The following is a 16337-nucleotide window of genomic DNA, read 5'->3' on the forward strand; positions in this document are numbered from 1 at the left end:
TTGAATCTTTCTTTTTTTTTTCTCCTCTGGTGTTTTATTTAATCTGACCATATGTCACATGATCACTAGATCCACAAACAACATCTGAAAGACAAATAAATTGAAAATCTCAAATTATCTTTCATACATTTGCTTTTCTGATACCGTTGCCATTTATCATTTAAATGTGTCTCACCTCGATGTCCTTTCATCTTCAGGTTCGAGTACAGCGCGTCATCGCTCTCTTTATTATTCTCTAAAATTGACAAGAGTTTGGAAAACCAGATTAGAAACATCCTGACATTCCCAGTTCCCATTGTGAGGGCATTTTAAACACCTCTAATGATCATGAAGTCAGTCTTTACCTTTCTTCTCTTTCTTTTTCTTCACTTCTTTCTTAGGTTTCAGTTCAATCTCAGCATAGGTGAGATCAGCTTCTGCTCTTACATTGTCTACAAAAAAGAAGAAAGACACGATTAAGACGTTTCCTTGCAGTTTGTCATTTTAATCTTCTGGTTCTTTCTACCTTTGCTCTTGTGTTTCTTTTTCTTGATGTCGACCTGTGAATACAGCACATCATCGCTCACAGTCACTGCTAAAGAAACATGATTTCACAATTAAAACCTTTAAAACTGTTTCACTGTCATGAGATGAAATACATTAAATGACATCATGATGTTACCTGTGCTTGAGTTTTTATTATCTGCTGCATCACCCGAGTCATAAATATGAGCATCTTCTGTTTAAAGAGTAAGAAACCATTTGTCAAAGCTTTACATCTTACAAAAGTAACTTTTTAAAGTAATAATGTTTAACAATGTTTCAATTGTTTAAAAGATTTGTGTCACTGATCATAAGTTGATGTTGACTGACCAGACTGCAGTGGGGTGTCTTCACTTTGTTTCTGATCTGATGTCTGACTGATGTTCTGCTGTGCACTGACACCAGAGGAAGACTCAGAGACTTTACCTACACAAACCCACAGAAGAAGAAAATAAAGTTGTAAAAACACTGTTATGTCAAACATGTATTTAAAATACACAGAACTTCCTCAAATCAAAGGTGAAGTTTGTATTTGACAACAAAATGGCGATAGTGCTATAAAAATCACAACAGTCTGTATCTGACTCTTGTCCTTGGTTTGTCTGTGCACAACGGCACGTCACAAACATCACATTGAATTTATGAGCGTAGAAGATTTGAACCTTTTTTGTTTCTGTAGCACCACAGCAGAACCAAGACAATGATGAAAAACATGACGCTCAATCCAACAACCACTCCAACCATCAGACCACGAGACGAAGAGTCTGGACAGAGATATTCTTACACAACCTGAACATTTGTAAGTTAAGCAGAAATATTTGATGTTTATACTTGTACAGGACAGTATCACCTGTGACTGAGATCCAGCTCTTTAGAGACGCTCCTCTCTCTGGGTGTTTACAGTAGTAGAAACCCTCATGTGACTTTGAGACTGTAGAGATGATCATCGTGTCTCCTGTAGTCTGATTCTGCTCCTCTGATCCATCTTTATAGAATTCAGCTCTGAGGTTTGACGGGTTTTTATATCGATATATACAGTGAAGAGTCAGAGAATCTCCTTCAGTCACAGGATGAACAGGACTGTCCAGAATCACATCACCGTCTACACAACAGAGGAACAAATGTAATGTTTAGATTAGATTAGATTAAACTTTATTGTCATTACACATATACAAGTACAGTGTAACGAAATGTAGTTTAGGTCTAACCAGAAGTGCAGTTAGCAAGTGCAGGATATACAGTTAGAATAAATACAGAATACAATAGTGAGAATATAATACAGTGGGCATGGACTATAAAAATATTTTGCAGTAGGTGTGCTCTATGAAAATATGACAGTAGGTATATACTATGAACAATATATACAGATGACTATATACTATGAACATTAATGTACAGGTGGATATGAACAGATAATAATTTAGACGAAAATAGTGCAAGTGACTTGGGTATGCATAAATTATTGACATTGGCTATTAAAGTTGCAGTGCAATAGGTGAGTTAATGCAGTAATAATGTAATGTAATAATAGTGATATTTTGTGTTAAGCTAATAAATACAGAATTATAAACTCACCGTGTATTGAGATATTAACAGGATGAAGTTTGTGTCCAGATTCAGACTCACACCAGTACACTCCAGTGTCAGACCTGATGAGAGATCTGATTGTACATGTAGATTCTGTTCCTGTAGATCTGACCGATGATGATGATGATGGACAAGTTTCCAGTGTGTTTGTGTATCTTCTCACTGTCCATCCAGTAGAGTTCCTGTGATCCTCACAGCTCAGAGAGAGAGATTCAGATGAGAAGTGTTGAGTTCTGTTGGGTCTGATGTTCAGAGACACTGAAGAAGAAACACCTGAGAAGAAAAACACAGCTTATAGACGAATGAATAAATGAAGAATATAAGAGCTTGTTGTTGTTTAGTTGTGTGTGTTGAAGTCACCAGTGATCCACAGTGGTTGTGTGTTGCTGTGGTGTGTGTGATAGACTGGATCTCCTCTCTCTGCTCGGCACATATAAACTCCTGTGTGCTTCAGAGCAGCAGAACTCACAGTGTAGTTGCCTTTAGATCCTCCACTGCTGTCTGACACCAGATCATAACCTGGAGAGAGAAATGTGCTTCACATTAAGGTTTAAAGATGGAATATTCAATAGAAAATAACTAACTGAGATGGTATTACCTGAGGAAAGATTGTGTTTAGTGAACCAGCTGAATGTCCAGCCTGTAGAGGATCTGTTAACCTCACACATCAGAGTCACTGAATCTCCTTCAGTCAGCCACTGCTGTGGAGAAACTCTTAAAACTGTCTTGGGTTGATCTGAAAGTGAGAAATCTCTCATGAATAACATGTGACACTTCAGCTCTTCACAGTAATGATGATGAACAAACATATAAACTCACATGATGATACAGTCAGTGTAACAGCGTCACTCTTCTCAGAGTTTTGTCCGTTTACTCTCTTTCCTCCACACGTGTAGTTACCGCTGTGCTGATGGTTAACTCTGTCGATTTTACACTCTTGTGTTTTGCATTGGTTGACTGTATTCCAGTGGTTATATTTCTCTACAGTCCAGCTGTATGTCCACTCAGTGTCTTCTTCAGTCTGTATGTCACATCTCACAGTGACAGTTTCTCCTGAGAACAGCTGTTTGTCAGGCTCAACGCTCAAAACTGCTTTAGGACTCTCTGTACAAACATAACAAAGTATAATTTGTTTATTTGTATGTTTAGGAAGTAAAGCATTTGTCCAGGTGACAAAAAAGTGAATTATAAAACTGACACATGAACGAGAGTCTAACTCCAAAAAAGCCACAAAAAAGCATAAAAAATATGTCCAACTGATAAATTCCAGTTCATCTGAAGTCTTTCTTTAACATTTCTCCTCTTGTGTTACATGGATGACAGTAAGTTTGGAACAGCGTAAGGGGACATCAAATAATGACAGAAAATGTATTCATGGAGTTAAGACACTACAACCCATAGAAAAGATGAAATATCTACACCTGACTGACCTCATGACATCTCAAAATCTCACCTGTAACATTGATCCACAGCACATCACTGTAGTCTGTGTAATAGACTGGATTCCCTCTTCCAGCTCTACACCAGAACTGACCTCCATCTGAAACTGAAGCTTTGTATATTGTGTAGGAGTTTGTATATCTTGTCGTCATCTTCTCAGTGTTCTGTGTGTGTTGATACCAGTAAAACTTAAATCCAGTGAAGTGATTCATGAGACACTTCAGAGTCACTGTGTTTCCCGTCAGTACAGATCCTTCAGTATCTGATGTGAGTTCAGCTTTTGGTTTTGATCCTGCGAAGAATAAAACACATTCAGATGCTGAAGAGTCTCAGAGTTCATCTGTTTCTCTCTGAGTCTTTATTACAGTAATGACTGACCTTCAACATAGAGAGTCACATGATCACTGTCCTGTGAGGATGAGGGGCGTCCAGCTCTCTCTCCTCTACACCAGAACTCATCCTGATCAGATTGAATAACTGAACTGATAGTGAGAGTGTTTGTGTTTACAGTGTAATGTTGAGTCTTATAAACTTCAGTTCTGTCTTTATACCACAGATATCTCCAGTTTAATGATCTGTATTGTTCTTCTATCTCACACTTCAGAGTGACTGTCTCTCCAGTGAACACAGATGTGTCTGGTGTTACTCTCACTGTAGCTCTGGGTAAAGCTGTAAAGATAATGTCATATTTACTCATAGGGCTTTAATACACACCAACATATTATTATGAATGGAACGTTCCAGTTTGGTCTAAAGCAACGGTATATTAGTAAATATTTGTGTTTATTATATTGTAATTATGTGTTAGAAGTGTTTTATAAAAGCTCCAGTACTTTATGTGTCACTCTGTCTGTGAAAAGCTTTTAAAAACATTTGAAAGATAACCTTAAAGTCTTTAATGCTTATATAGCATCAATAAAACTGTTAACTTCAATATACACTCGCTGGCCACTCTATTAGGTACACCTGTCCAACTGGTCGTTAATCAGCCAATCACATGGCAGCAACTCAATGCATTTAGGCATGTAGACATGGTCAAGACGATCTGCTGCAGTTCAAACCGTGAACTTAAAGGTGATTTAAGTGACTTTGAACGTTGTTGTTGGTGCAGACGGGCTGGTCTGAGTATTTCAGAAACTGCTGATCTAATGGGATTTTCACACACAACCATCTCTGGGGTTCACAGAGAATGGTCTGAAAAGAGAAAATATCCAGTGAGCGTCAGTTCTGTGTGCGCAAATGCCTTGTGGATGCCAGAGGTCAGAGGAGAATGGCCAGACTGGTTGGAGCTGATAGAAAGGCAACAGTAACTGAAATAACCAGTCGTAACAACAGAGGTCTGCAGAAGAGCATCTCTGAACGCACAACACGTCGAACCTTGAGGCCTTGAGCCATGAAGGATTGAGGCAGATCTGAAGGCAAAAGGGGTCCAACCCGGTACTAGTAAGGTGTACCTAATAAAGTGGCCAGTGAGTCTAGAATATTATAAATGAAATTACTAGAGTACTTTGATTTGAGGATTTATTTTATTTACTACTATGATCTTCTTCCCAGTGTGACAGTAATGATTTTAATCTGAAATAGAGAACACTGCTGTACATTTCATTTATCTACACAGAATGACGCCTTTCTCTTTTCAATAAAAAAAACAATAGCTGTGGAGATATTATAAATCCAACACTGTTCATCACTATACGTTTGTGTTTTTCACATCTGTCTGTTATTTCATGTTTGTTGAATGTATTGTGTATGTTTTGTTTAAATATTATTTTCTATTTTAAAAGATTATAATCTCAAGAAACTAACCTGATAAACTAAAGTTATAATGAATCAAATGTTTCATAATGAGCAAAATATGACTGAATACAGATAAACACTCACCTGATACTGTCAGTGTAACTGCATCACTGGTGTGTGAGTATCCTCTGGTCTCTGATCCTCTACAGGTGTATTTACCTGCGTCAGACTCACTAACAGAACTGATAATGTAATATTTCTGTTGTTTATTCTGCTGGGTGACTGAAGCTTTATACCATCTGTACTGCCAGCTAGTGACTCCTCCTCCAGTGATGACACATGTGAGAGTGACAGTTTCTCCTCTGAATACATGATGATCAGGCCGTACAGACACTTGAGCTTTTGGTCTTTCTGTACAATAACAAACAATTCACTCAAATTAAAGTCAAATTATGTCTGTGATATTCTATATGAACACAGATTGACAGATCACAAAACTGAAACAAACAATGTTCAATGTAAATAATGTAATAATACTTGCCCTCTACTGTCACTCTTATTGGATCACTGTATAGTGTGAGATAGTTTCCTCTTCTGGCTCTGCACTTGTATTCTCCTCCATCAGAGACTTTCACAGACATGATTATTTTAGTTCCTGAAGCTTTATAACCTTCAAACTTTGGAAACTTTGTGATGATAAACTCCCATCCAGAGGACTGATCCACTGCACAGGTCACAGTAACTGTGTCTCCAGTGAACACAGAACTCTGTCGCTGTACAGTCAGAGATAGTTTGGGTATATCTGTCAATATAAAGCCATTGAGAATCATTTTTGAAACACCTGATATATCAAATGTTATTGGATAGTATTTTGCAGATAATAATGATGAACACACTCACCTGATACTTTCAGTGTAACTGCATCACTGATGTGTGAGTATCCTCTGATCTCTGCTCCTATACAGATGTATTTACCTGCATCAGACTTACTAACAGAACTGATTGTGTATTTCTGTTGTTTATTCTGCTGGGTGACTGAATCTTTATACCATCTGTATTGCCAGCTAGTGACTCCTCCTCCAGTGATGACACATGTGAGAGTGACAGTTTCTCCTCTGAATACATGATCATCAGGCCGTACAGACACTTGAGCTTTTGGTCTTTCTGTACAATAACAAACAATTCACACTAAAATTAAAGTCAAATTATGTCTGCGATATTCTATATGAACACAGATTGACAGATCATAAAACTGAAACAAACAATGTTCAATGTAAATAATGTAATAATACTTGCCCTCTACTGTCACTCTTATTTGATCACTGTATAGTGTGAGATAGTTTCCTCTTCTGGCTCTGCACTTGTATTCTCCTCCATCAGAGACTTTCACAGACATGATTATTTTAGTTCCTGAAGCTTCACTGGATTCAGGGTTTGAGGGTGTGAAAAAGAGAATCTCCCATCCAGAGGACTGATCCACCGCACAGGTCAGAATAACTGTGTCTCCAGTGAACACAGAACTCTGTGGCTGTACAGTCAGAGTTGGTTTTATATCTGTCAATATTAAATCATTGGGAATTATGAACATATTCCATCAAGTTTGTGTTGCTCTAACTGTCAGATCATTAATGTATTTGATTTCATAAACAATTAAAAAATGAATTCTGAACATAAAGGGCTGATGTGATCTGCAAATAACTTGCTCATATATTACAGTTACTCCACACAGATATATCACTATAAAGTCAGAAAAAGGCCTTATACAAACTTACAAATGGAATTAACAGTGCTTTTAAGTTTTTAACTCATCATGTAAGTGTGGCAGGAAGGGCGTTTCTGTGTTTCATCATTGTAATTGATGGTCATTCTAGCCTATCATCTGTGCGCCTGGGCTATAAAACCGCAACGCATTTACCGCTTGTCAGGCGTCACGTTTGGAATCGCTGCGCTGTTAATGCGCTTTCATCACTGCTTCCTGGAAACCGGATGCGAGTCGCATACCCTTTCTCAATCGTGAGAACCTAATCCATACCCTTTCTCAATCGTGAGAACCTAATCCATACCCTTTCTCAATCGTGAGAACCTAATCCATACCCTTTCTCAATCGTGAGAACCTAATCCATACCCTTTCTCAATCGTGAGAACCTAATCCATACCCTTTCTCAATCGTGAGAACCTAATCCATACCCTTTCTCAATCGTGAGAACCTAATCCATACCCTTTCTCAATCGTGAGAACCTAATCCATACCCTTTCTCAATCGTGAGAACCTAATCCATACCCTTTCTCAATCGTGAGAACCTAATCCATACCCTTTCTCAATCGTGAGAACCTAATCCATATCCTCTCCCAGTTGTGAAAACCTGAGTTCCCCTCCAGAGAAAGTTACGTTCATTTTCCTCGATCGGTATGTATTAGTTTTATATGCAGGTATTAAGTTAAGATGTTATCTAGTAGAGTAACAATCTCATGTTGTTTATAGGTCTGTAAAGGGCGATAACTGTATTCATTTACGGCCGCAGTGCTGTCCTGTTTCTGTTCCGGTCCTGTTTCAACGGTTAACTGACTTCTAGCATTTTGTTTCCTTGGACTGCCATTGGCTACAAAGATTGTGCTAAAATCAAAACCGCAATCTTTGCTCTTCTCTCATTCCAATTTATTTTGAGTTTTCTTTCTTTTTCATTTGTATTTAATTTTGTTTCTTAAGTTCAATGATCTCTTCGCTATTTTGTTTTGGAAATCTGATTATCTTCTTTTTGAAAAGTTTATTTCTTTAACCCTATTTTGTTTCAAATTGCTTGACTGGTTTGTTTGATTATTAGTTTGGTCTGGAGTTTGCGTTTCTTTTTATTGATATATTTTGTCGCCATTGACATTTGGGTTTAGTCTCAAACAACTGTTTATTTCAATTTATTAGTTATAATATTATATTGGTTATTTAGATTTTTTTTTTGCCTGAATGATCCACCCATCTATCAAAGGTTGTTTTGTGTATTTGATGTATCTTAGCAGGGCCTGAGAACCAGGGGCAGAGGATTCTTATCGGGGTGACGGTATCTTTCTCACCGTGTGTAGTGCTTGGTATTAACACCTGAGTGTGTGTGTGCACAGTGATGTGCAGTGGTCCTGCATCTGCGGGTGGGGCACCACGACTCTCTGCCTCTGTGCCTGGACCTGGTTCTAACACTTGTAGGGGTCCATTGAACCTGAGCAAAGTCCCTCATATCCTTATACTGTTATTTTAAATGCTGTCAATAAAATATATTTTTGTACAATGACCCATGTCTCTGACACTGAGTGATACGAACCTGTGTATGCCTTTCGTTGGGGTCTATTCTAATTCTTTGGGTGAAATTCCCAGAGTGGTGTAGTCGGAGTGTGAATGGTTTAAGAAACCCCCTTATTGCCCTCGTGTCACCCGCCACATAAGCACTGTCTGATGTGGCTTTCTGAGTGAACACTTTAGATAAACTTCTCTAACAGCAAGAACTGAACTGAATTCTCTTTCACGTCACTTGAATCAGTAATAAAACACACAAATGATAAACTTTCATCCGCTGTTCTGAGCATCATTCAGACTGGCCCCGGATCATCTGAGAGTTTTTATTGTCAAAGCCCATATAATGATAAACACACTCAGCTGAAGATATCTTTGTATCTGCATCATTGATGTCTGAGGATTGTGATCCACCGGCCTTTCCTGATTCTAACACATGATTTTAAACGTTTACATCACTGAGATGTGCAAGTGTTTCAAAAAGATCTTGTTGCTTTCATTGGTAAATCACAAGTAAACTTAAGGCTGGAATACACTACACGATGTGGCGAGCGGACCAATGGCCAATCAGCGTCGCCATGGAAACACCACAATCAAGCCGCCACACCTGCCGATCGTCTACACCTGCACCTCATTACGAGGACAGCATATAAGCTGAGAAGGAGAAGGAAAGGGTGAGCTCGTTCTCACGTAGAGAAACCCTTAATGCTGACTGTGTGTTTGTTCTCTCCTCAGTTACAAGCGCCTGAGACGATCGGCAGCCACATCCACCACTCTGCACTGCACCCCGGACTGTTTGCACCGTTTCACCGCCGCTGGGACCGGAGAGCTACTTCCCCACTGCTCACCTTACTCCGCACCCAGCGTATTGTTGTTAATTAATCACCCTCCTGGGTACAAATTGTACTTACCTGTGTCTGTGTTGTTTTATGCCCGCCACAACGACTAGAAAAAACTAGACATCACACACTTGAATGTTTGGGCATCACACTACACGCTAAAATCTGCAGACTAGCGCAGACTTTGTGCAACAAAGGCTATGAGAATGGATTTATGAATGATTTCCCTAATGGTGGTCAATCTTGTGCTACTCAATAGATCATTTTTATATATCAGCTCTCAGATCATGAATATTGTTTGTGATGTGATCAATAAAACAAAGTGACTCACCTTCAATTTCTTCAGAGTCGATCGCTGAAATCAGCACTGTAAAGAAAAAAGAGAAAAAAACTTGTTTCAGTTTAAACCTAAACATGGAGCTGATACATAATAAAACAAAGTTATTTTATTTGACACACAGAGCTGAAGATTCTTCCTAAAATCACCATGTTGAGAGACACATGAGCAGCTAAATAATAGATTGTTGCTTCAATGACAAAAATAATCCACAATTTCTTCTGTTGTGTGATGCTGCAGCCGCACAGATAGATGTCAGTATAAAGTCAAACATCATCAGCCAGGAAAACAAACACATAGAGCACAATAAAATACTTTCAACAATATAAAACATTTGTCTTTGCTCATGACGACTCATTTTCTTTTGCAGATTGTTGTGCCGATCATCTAAATCTGAATGACTGTAGATTCATTCATCTGAATTTGAGTCATTTAACGGTTTATGAAAAGATGACAGATTATTGTGACACAAATACAAAAGTAACAGACTCGGTCCACAAGATGGCGCCAGTACACTTTTTGGACCCCAGTGGGCATCTTTACTTCCGGTTGTAACGGCGATCTTTTATACATAAAACAGTGTTTGTGTGTCGAGTAAATCTACACAGAGATGAGCAATATATTCACTAACCAGAGACTACGACTAAACTACTGTTATTTCTTTACCTTATGACATGAAACCACACTGATTTAAAACTACATAATTAAAATATATTAAAATTGACTTTTCTATAAGAAGTATGAGCAGTAAATATGAGTTTATTGTGGTTTTACTGAAAGAAGACGGTGATATGGCAACACTTGTTTTTACAGACTGGTATGAAACATCATTACACTTATAAACATGACTATTTTATTGATTCAATACCGTCATCGCGTCACACATTCACGTTGCTTAATCCTAATGTTGTTGGAATAACATTATATATTTACTCTTTTAGTCTGCTCTTGACAGGACTGTATTTACTGTGATTCTGTGTACAGATGTGAACAGGAAGAATGGATGCCCAAACTCGCTTAATCCAACATGGCAACCATATGCAAGTAGACAATTTGAGAAATCAGATGCATGAAATATGAAGACAAATAGACTTGTAGAAAAATAGACACATGCAGGATGATAATGAGGATTTGGTCAACAAAGGTCTAGCAGCATGTTATATGTTTATCTGCTTGTTTGTTTTCTCCTTCATTTTTCTCTCCTGCACATCACTTGCTGTTGCACGTATGAACCAGTTCTATTTGTAGTGTCGTCTTCTGTATTTGTCTCTGAGGTCTGGATGTATTTATCATCATTTCTGTGTTTTTACCAATGATCAGCCCTAATGTTTGTGAAACTCTTTACATCTATTTGTAGTTGATATATCCAACAATGACCCCTCTGCAGTGGTGGGCGAAGTACACAAACCATGTACTTGAGTAAAAGTAGAGATACCCAAGATAAAATATTACTCAAGTAAAAGTAGAAGTGCTGCCTTTAAACTTTCTCTTGAGTAAAAGTACTAAAGTATTTGCCATCAAATGTACTCAGGTATCCAAGTACTATGATTTGTTTTTATGGCTATAATGTCTTATTATCATTTTTGTCACAAGACTCTTGCTTGCTTGTGAGGACTCTAATGTCACTCTTGGCACACCAATCTATTAATAAAATGACATTCATTAGTCAGACAGACACTGATGTCTATTAAAATTTTCATAAACCCAAAACCTTGAAGACAAAATTAAATAACAGGACTTGAGAGCAGTTTCGGTTTAACATTTATTTGTAACAGTAATCCAAGTTTTTATTTAAACTTAAACTTGCAATGGAACAAAAGGATCATAAAAACAAATATGTACTAATCTAAGTGGATTCACTGAACCGTATTACAGCACATTCTCACTAAGTTATTAGACATTTCTCCAACTTGAATTCTTGAAATCAGACTGTTGGTTATGAAGTATTTAGCCCATCTTCATTCCTGATAAATGAGACGGGTGTATTCCTCCTCTCTCATTCTTTTCACTCAGAGAAAACACTTAAAAATGAAAGACTCGTTCTTTACGTGTTGTGGCAAGCTAGATTCAATAGTTTCTTCCATGATTTTACTTATAAAGACATTGGCAGTCAAAATGTTATTCTGTTGCAGACAGTCGCACTGAATCTGATGTGATGTTGAATCGTAAGTAGATAACGTTACCAAGGCGACAACAGGGGCAAAACAAAACAAAGCACGATGTTCTGTGATTGGCTCGTTTTACCAGTTAAGTTTTTACTGACTCATAAATAAAAAGGAACGACTGACTTTGAAAATGTAGTGGAGTTAAAGTAAAAGTCTCCCTAAATTAAAATACTTGAGTACAGTACAGATACACAAAAAAACTACTTAAGTACAGCAAAGAATTACATTTACTTTGTTACTGTCCACCACTGCCCCTATCTGCACTCTTTCATTACGATGTGTGCAACTACAAATCTATACTATAAATCTGACAAATGTTTGATGGACAACATGAATGAATAAAAATACAAACATCATCAAACTGAAGTAACACACCAGTCTCCCTCATTCAGCTAAAACACAGCAGATGCTTTTCTGTTTCACACACACCACCAAACCATCAGAACTAAGTGTCTGACCTTTACCCCAAAACCAGACCTAGTTTTGACCCTCAAACAGCCCTTTAAAGGGTCTCAGAAAGTGAGGACCGGACAAAATGTCCTCAAGTTACTCTCCTAGTCCTCATGAAGATAAATGCACACACAAACACAAAATCTGAACTCTTACTAATGTCATTCACTCATATATTATGAGATAAAGATTTAAACTCATCATGAAAAAATGCTGAAAAATACAGGAAAACTAAATGACTTGATGTTGTACATGAATGTGACAGTAAGTGATGATCAGTGAAACACAGAGAGAAGAAGATAATACTCACAGAGCACCAGAAGAAGAGAACTGAGCTCCATACTGATCTACTGATGACACACTTCAACAAACACACTGTTAAACACTCAAACACTTCCTCTATAACACCATGAACCACATCAATGCCATAGAGAGAAAAAAGATAAACGTCAAAATGACATCCATGTATTTCTACACCAATGTGTGTTTGCAGTGTCAAATGGAGTAAATCATTCATGTGTCATTAACTGCACATAATAATGTTGATAGTAATAATATTAGTAAAGATTTGTGAACAACTGCTCTCTTGAACACACACAGCTTAATACAACAGAACAGAAATAAAACAAACCACAACCTCATTCAGTCATGTGAAATACACTGATGGTGCTGAGTGTCAATGATGGGCTACACATGTACCTGTGAAGATGAGCTATATCTGAACATCAGAATAACATCTGGAGTCTTCTACTGACAGACTCAGTGAGCAACAGCTGAGAACATCACAGCAACCAGCTCAACACTTCCAGGAAGTTTCATTCATCTCACATTTTATGAAAGTGAGTTCTGATGCTTTGATGGTTTGTGTGGAGATGATGTCAGATTTGAGTTTTGAATTCTTAACAAAAAGCACATTTCAGAAGTCACTGTTATTATTCAGATGTTTATTTGACAAACACAAATCTATTTATAATACACTTAATATATAACTAAGAGGCAAAGATACAGAAAGAGGAAGTATAAAAAACAGATGAACATGTCTATAAACAGATGAATCTATAAATATCAAACTGCTGCATCTTCAGTGTGAAATGACGCTCACTACTAGCGGTTAACACGTCTCATCTGAACATCATACGTGTTTTATGCTAAACTTTTGTGGTCTGACAAGAAACCTCAAGATACACTAAACAACATTATAAACACAACACTTTAGTATCTGCTGTGACCATTAGCCTCATGCAGTGCAACACATCTCCTTCACATAGAGTTGATCAGGTTGTTGACTGTGGCCGGTGAAATGTTGGTCCGCTCCTCTTCAATGGCTGTGTGAAGTGCCTGGATATTGGCAGGAACTGGAACACACGGTCGTATCCGCCGATCCAGAGCATCCCAAACATGCTCAATGGGTGACATGTCTGGTGAGTATGCTGGCCATGCAAGAACTGGGATGTTTTCAGCTTCTAGGAATCGTGTACAGATCTTTGCACCGTGGGTCTGTGTATTATCATGCTGCAACACGAGGTGATGGCCGTGGATGAATGTCACAACAATGGGCCTCAGGATCTCGTCACAGTATATCTGTTCATTCAAGTCAAGTCATGTCAGCTTTATTTATATAGCGCTTTTTACATTTTCATTGTTACAAAGCAGCTGTACAAGAAAACATTCACTAGAAGCAAAACATATAAGGTTATGCAAGTCAAAACACAGGTCAGATATCAGACTGACTATAAATTCCTATATGCAGTGTTGTAGTAGCCCCCCCGGCCAGGCAAACGGTGGCAAAGAACCCAAAACTCCATCGGAGTTCAGCGGGTTTCACTTCTCGTTGCATGATTATAATTGTTTCTCTAATATCTTGGATTTTATTTATGAAATAGTTCATAAATTCATCACTGCTGTGCTGGTATATAGAATCAGAAGTCGCTGATGATTTATTTTTGGTTCATTTAGCCACAATAAAAACCTCTATGGTTGTGCTGGTTTTCTTCTATTAGTGATGAAGAGTAGGCGGATCTAGACGTTTTTAGGGCTTTCCTGTATTTTTGAATAGTATCCTTCCATGATGTATGCAATACCTCTAATGTACCACGGTGTCAGGCTATCATTTTTTATCTTCTTTAAGCGCAGAGGATCCACTGTGTCTAGCGTTTCCGAGAAGGTGGCGTTACACTTTTCAATGGTGAAGTCAAGATCTCCAACGCTATTACTCATACTAGAGATTTGAGACCATTCAGTCAAATTATCAAGAAAAGCACCTTTTGTATATTTGAAGAAAAGGAGTTTGATTTGCAGCCATAGGTTAGTGAAGCAGGCATGATACCAGATAATGATCCATAGTGTTTTCGCTCTGCTGAAGGACTTTTACATCGTCCACATTTATACCGTAAGACAGTATTACATCTAAAGTATGATTACGAAGGTGAGTGGGTCCTGACCCATGTTGTCTAACGCCCATGGAGTTAAGAGTGTCTTTAAAAGCCATTCCTAAAGCATCTGTATCGATATCTACATGGATGTTAAAGTCACCAACAACAAGGACTCTGTCTGCGACCAGTACTAGTTCTGATAAGAACCCACCAAATTCTTTAATTAAATCTGTGTGATGCCTTGGAGGCGTATATACAATAGCCAGAATACATTTTAAAGATGTTTTATCCTGATTATTTGGTGTTGATACATGAAGTACCATGACTCCAGTCGCTGTCTGCCATCTGCCCTGTACAGTGAAAACCGGGATTCATCCGTGAAGAGAACACCTCTCCAAAGTCCCAGACGCCATCGAATGTGAACATTTACCCACTCAAGTCGGTTACGGTGACAAACTGCAGTCGGGTCGAGACCCCGATGAGGACGACGAGCATACAGACGAGATTCCCTGAGACGCTTTCTGAAAGTTTGTGCAGAAATCCTTTAATTGTGCAAACCGATTGTTGCAGCAGCTGTCCGGGTGGCTGGTCTCAGAAGATCTTGGAGGTGAAGATGCTGGATGTGGAGGTCCTGGGCTTGTGTGGTTACACGTTGTCTGCGATTGTGAGGCCGGTTGAATGAACTCCCAAATTTGCTGAAAAGCCTTTGGAGTCGGCTTAAGGTAGAGAAACGAACATTCAACATATCTGGTGGACATTCCTGCGGTCAGCATGTGAACTGCACGCTCCCTTAAAACTTGTGACATCTGGGCCATTGTGCTGTGTGATAGAACTGCACAGTTTAGAGACCAGCCTAAGCCCACCTGTGCAATACTCATGCTGTATGATCAGCATCTTGATATGTCACACCTGTGAGGTGGATGGATTCTCTCAGTAAAGGAGAAGTGCTCACTAACACACATTTAGACAGATTTGTGAACAATATATGAGAGAAATTGGCCTTTTGTGTACATAGAAAGTCTTAGATCTTTGAGTTCAGCTCATGAAAAATGGAGGCAAAAACAAAAGTGTTGTGTTTATAATTTAGTTCAGTGTTTATCAGATCACTGGCTTAACACCAATTTCACATTTACATTAGCAAAGCTCTTTACAAGCACTGTTTTCAAACAGCTTTACAGAAAGAGTCACATATTTATCTTTCAAAAAAACTTTCTTTAAAGGGCAAGTATCAGTAAAACTATTGCTCATATGAAGCATTTTCTGAATCTCTAACCTCATGAATGTAGATTTTAACCTGCAGCTTGTGACACATTTATTTTGAAGAGATGATTGACAGCTGAAATCCTGCGGCCTGTTGTGAAGAGATGAGCAGTTACTTTCATTTTCTGCCCAACAAGAAAAAAAGACAAAGCCATCTCATCAAGCTTTATTAAGAGAGGAACCAAAACCAAATCTAGGACAAAAAAATAATACTAAAGACTTGACATGAGTTACCAGAAACCATCCACAAAACCATATCACTGACTTCTCCATAAACGCTTCACTCACACAGTATCTGCACCACCACCACCTTCCACTTTCTGTCTAACTCACTAGTTTGTGTATATTTCAT

General features: G+C 38.3%; 1 protein-coding gene across 1 annotated transcript; it reads right to left on the reverse strand.

Moving 5' to 3' along the window:
* Positions 1-34: 34 nt before the first annotated feature.
* Positions 35-15151, reverse strand: LOC306894873 (uncharacterized protein; the record flags this gene model as incomplete). The annotated part of the gene is made up of 21 exons (XM_079457711.1): positions 35-84; positions 176-235; positions 345-431; positions 506-574; positions 662-718; positions 853-948; positions 1185-1286; positions 1373-1624; positions 2098-2382; positions 2470-2628; positions 2708-2845; positions 2929-3302; positions 3730-3841; positions 3928-4009; positions 5506-5697; positions 5841-6088; positions 6187-6243; positions 6336-6450; positions 6596-6840; positions 9733-9768; positions 15046-15151. 21 exons carry the CDS (start codon positions 15149-15151, stop codon positions 35-37), a joined length of 2922 nt encoding a protein of 973 aa, XP_079313837.1.
* Between the last annotated feature and the right edge of the window lie 1186 nt (positions 15152-16337).

This window comes from Barbatula barbatula, assembly GCF_947034865.1.
Source record: "Barbatula barbatula genome assembly, chromosome: 5".
Lineage (NCBI taxonomy): Eukaryota > Metazoa > Chordata > Actinopteri > Cypriniformes > Nemacheilidae > Barbatula > Barbatula barbatula.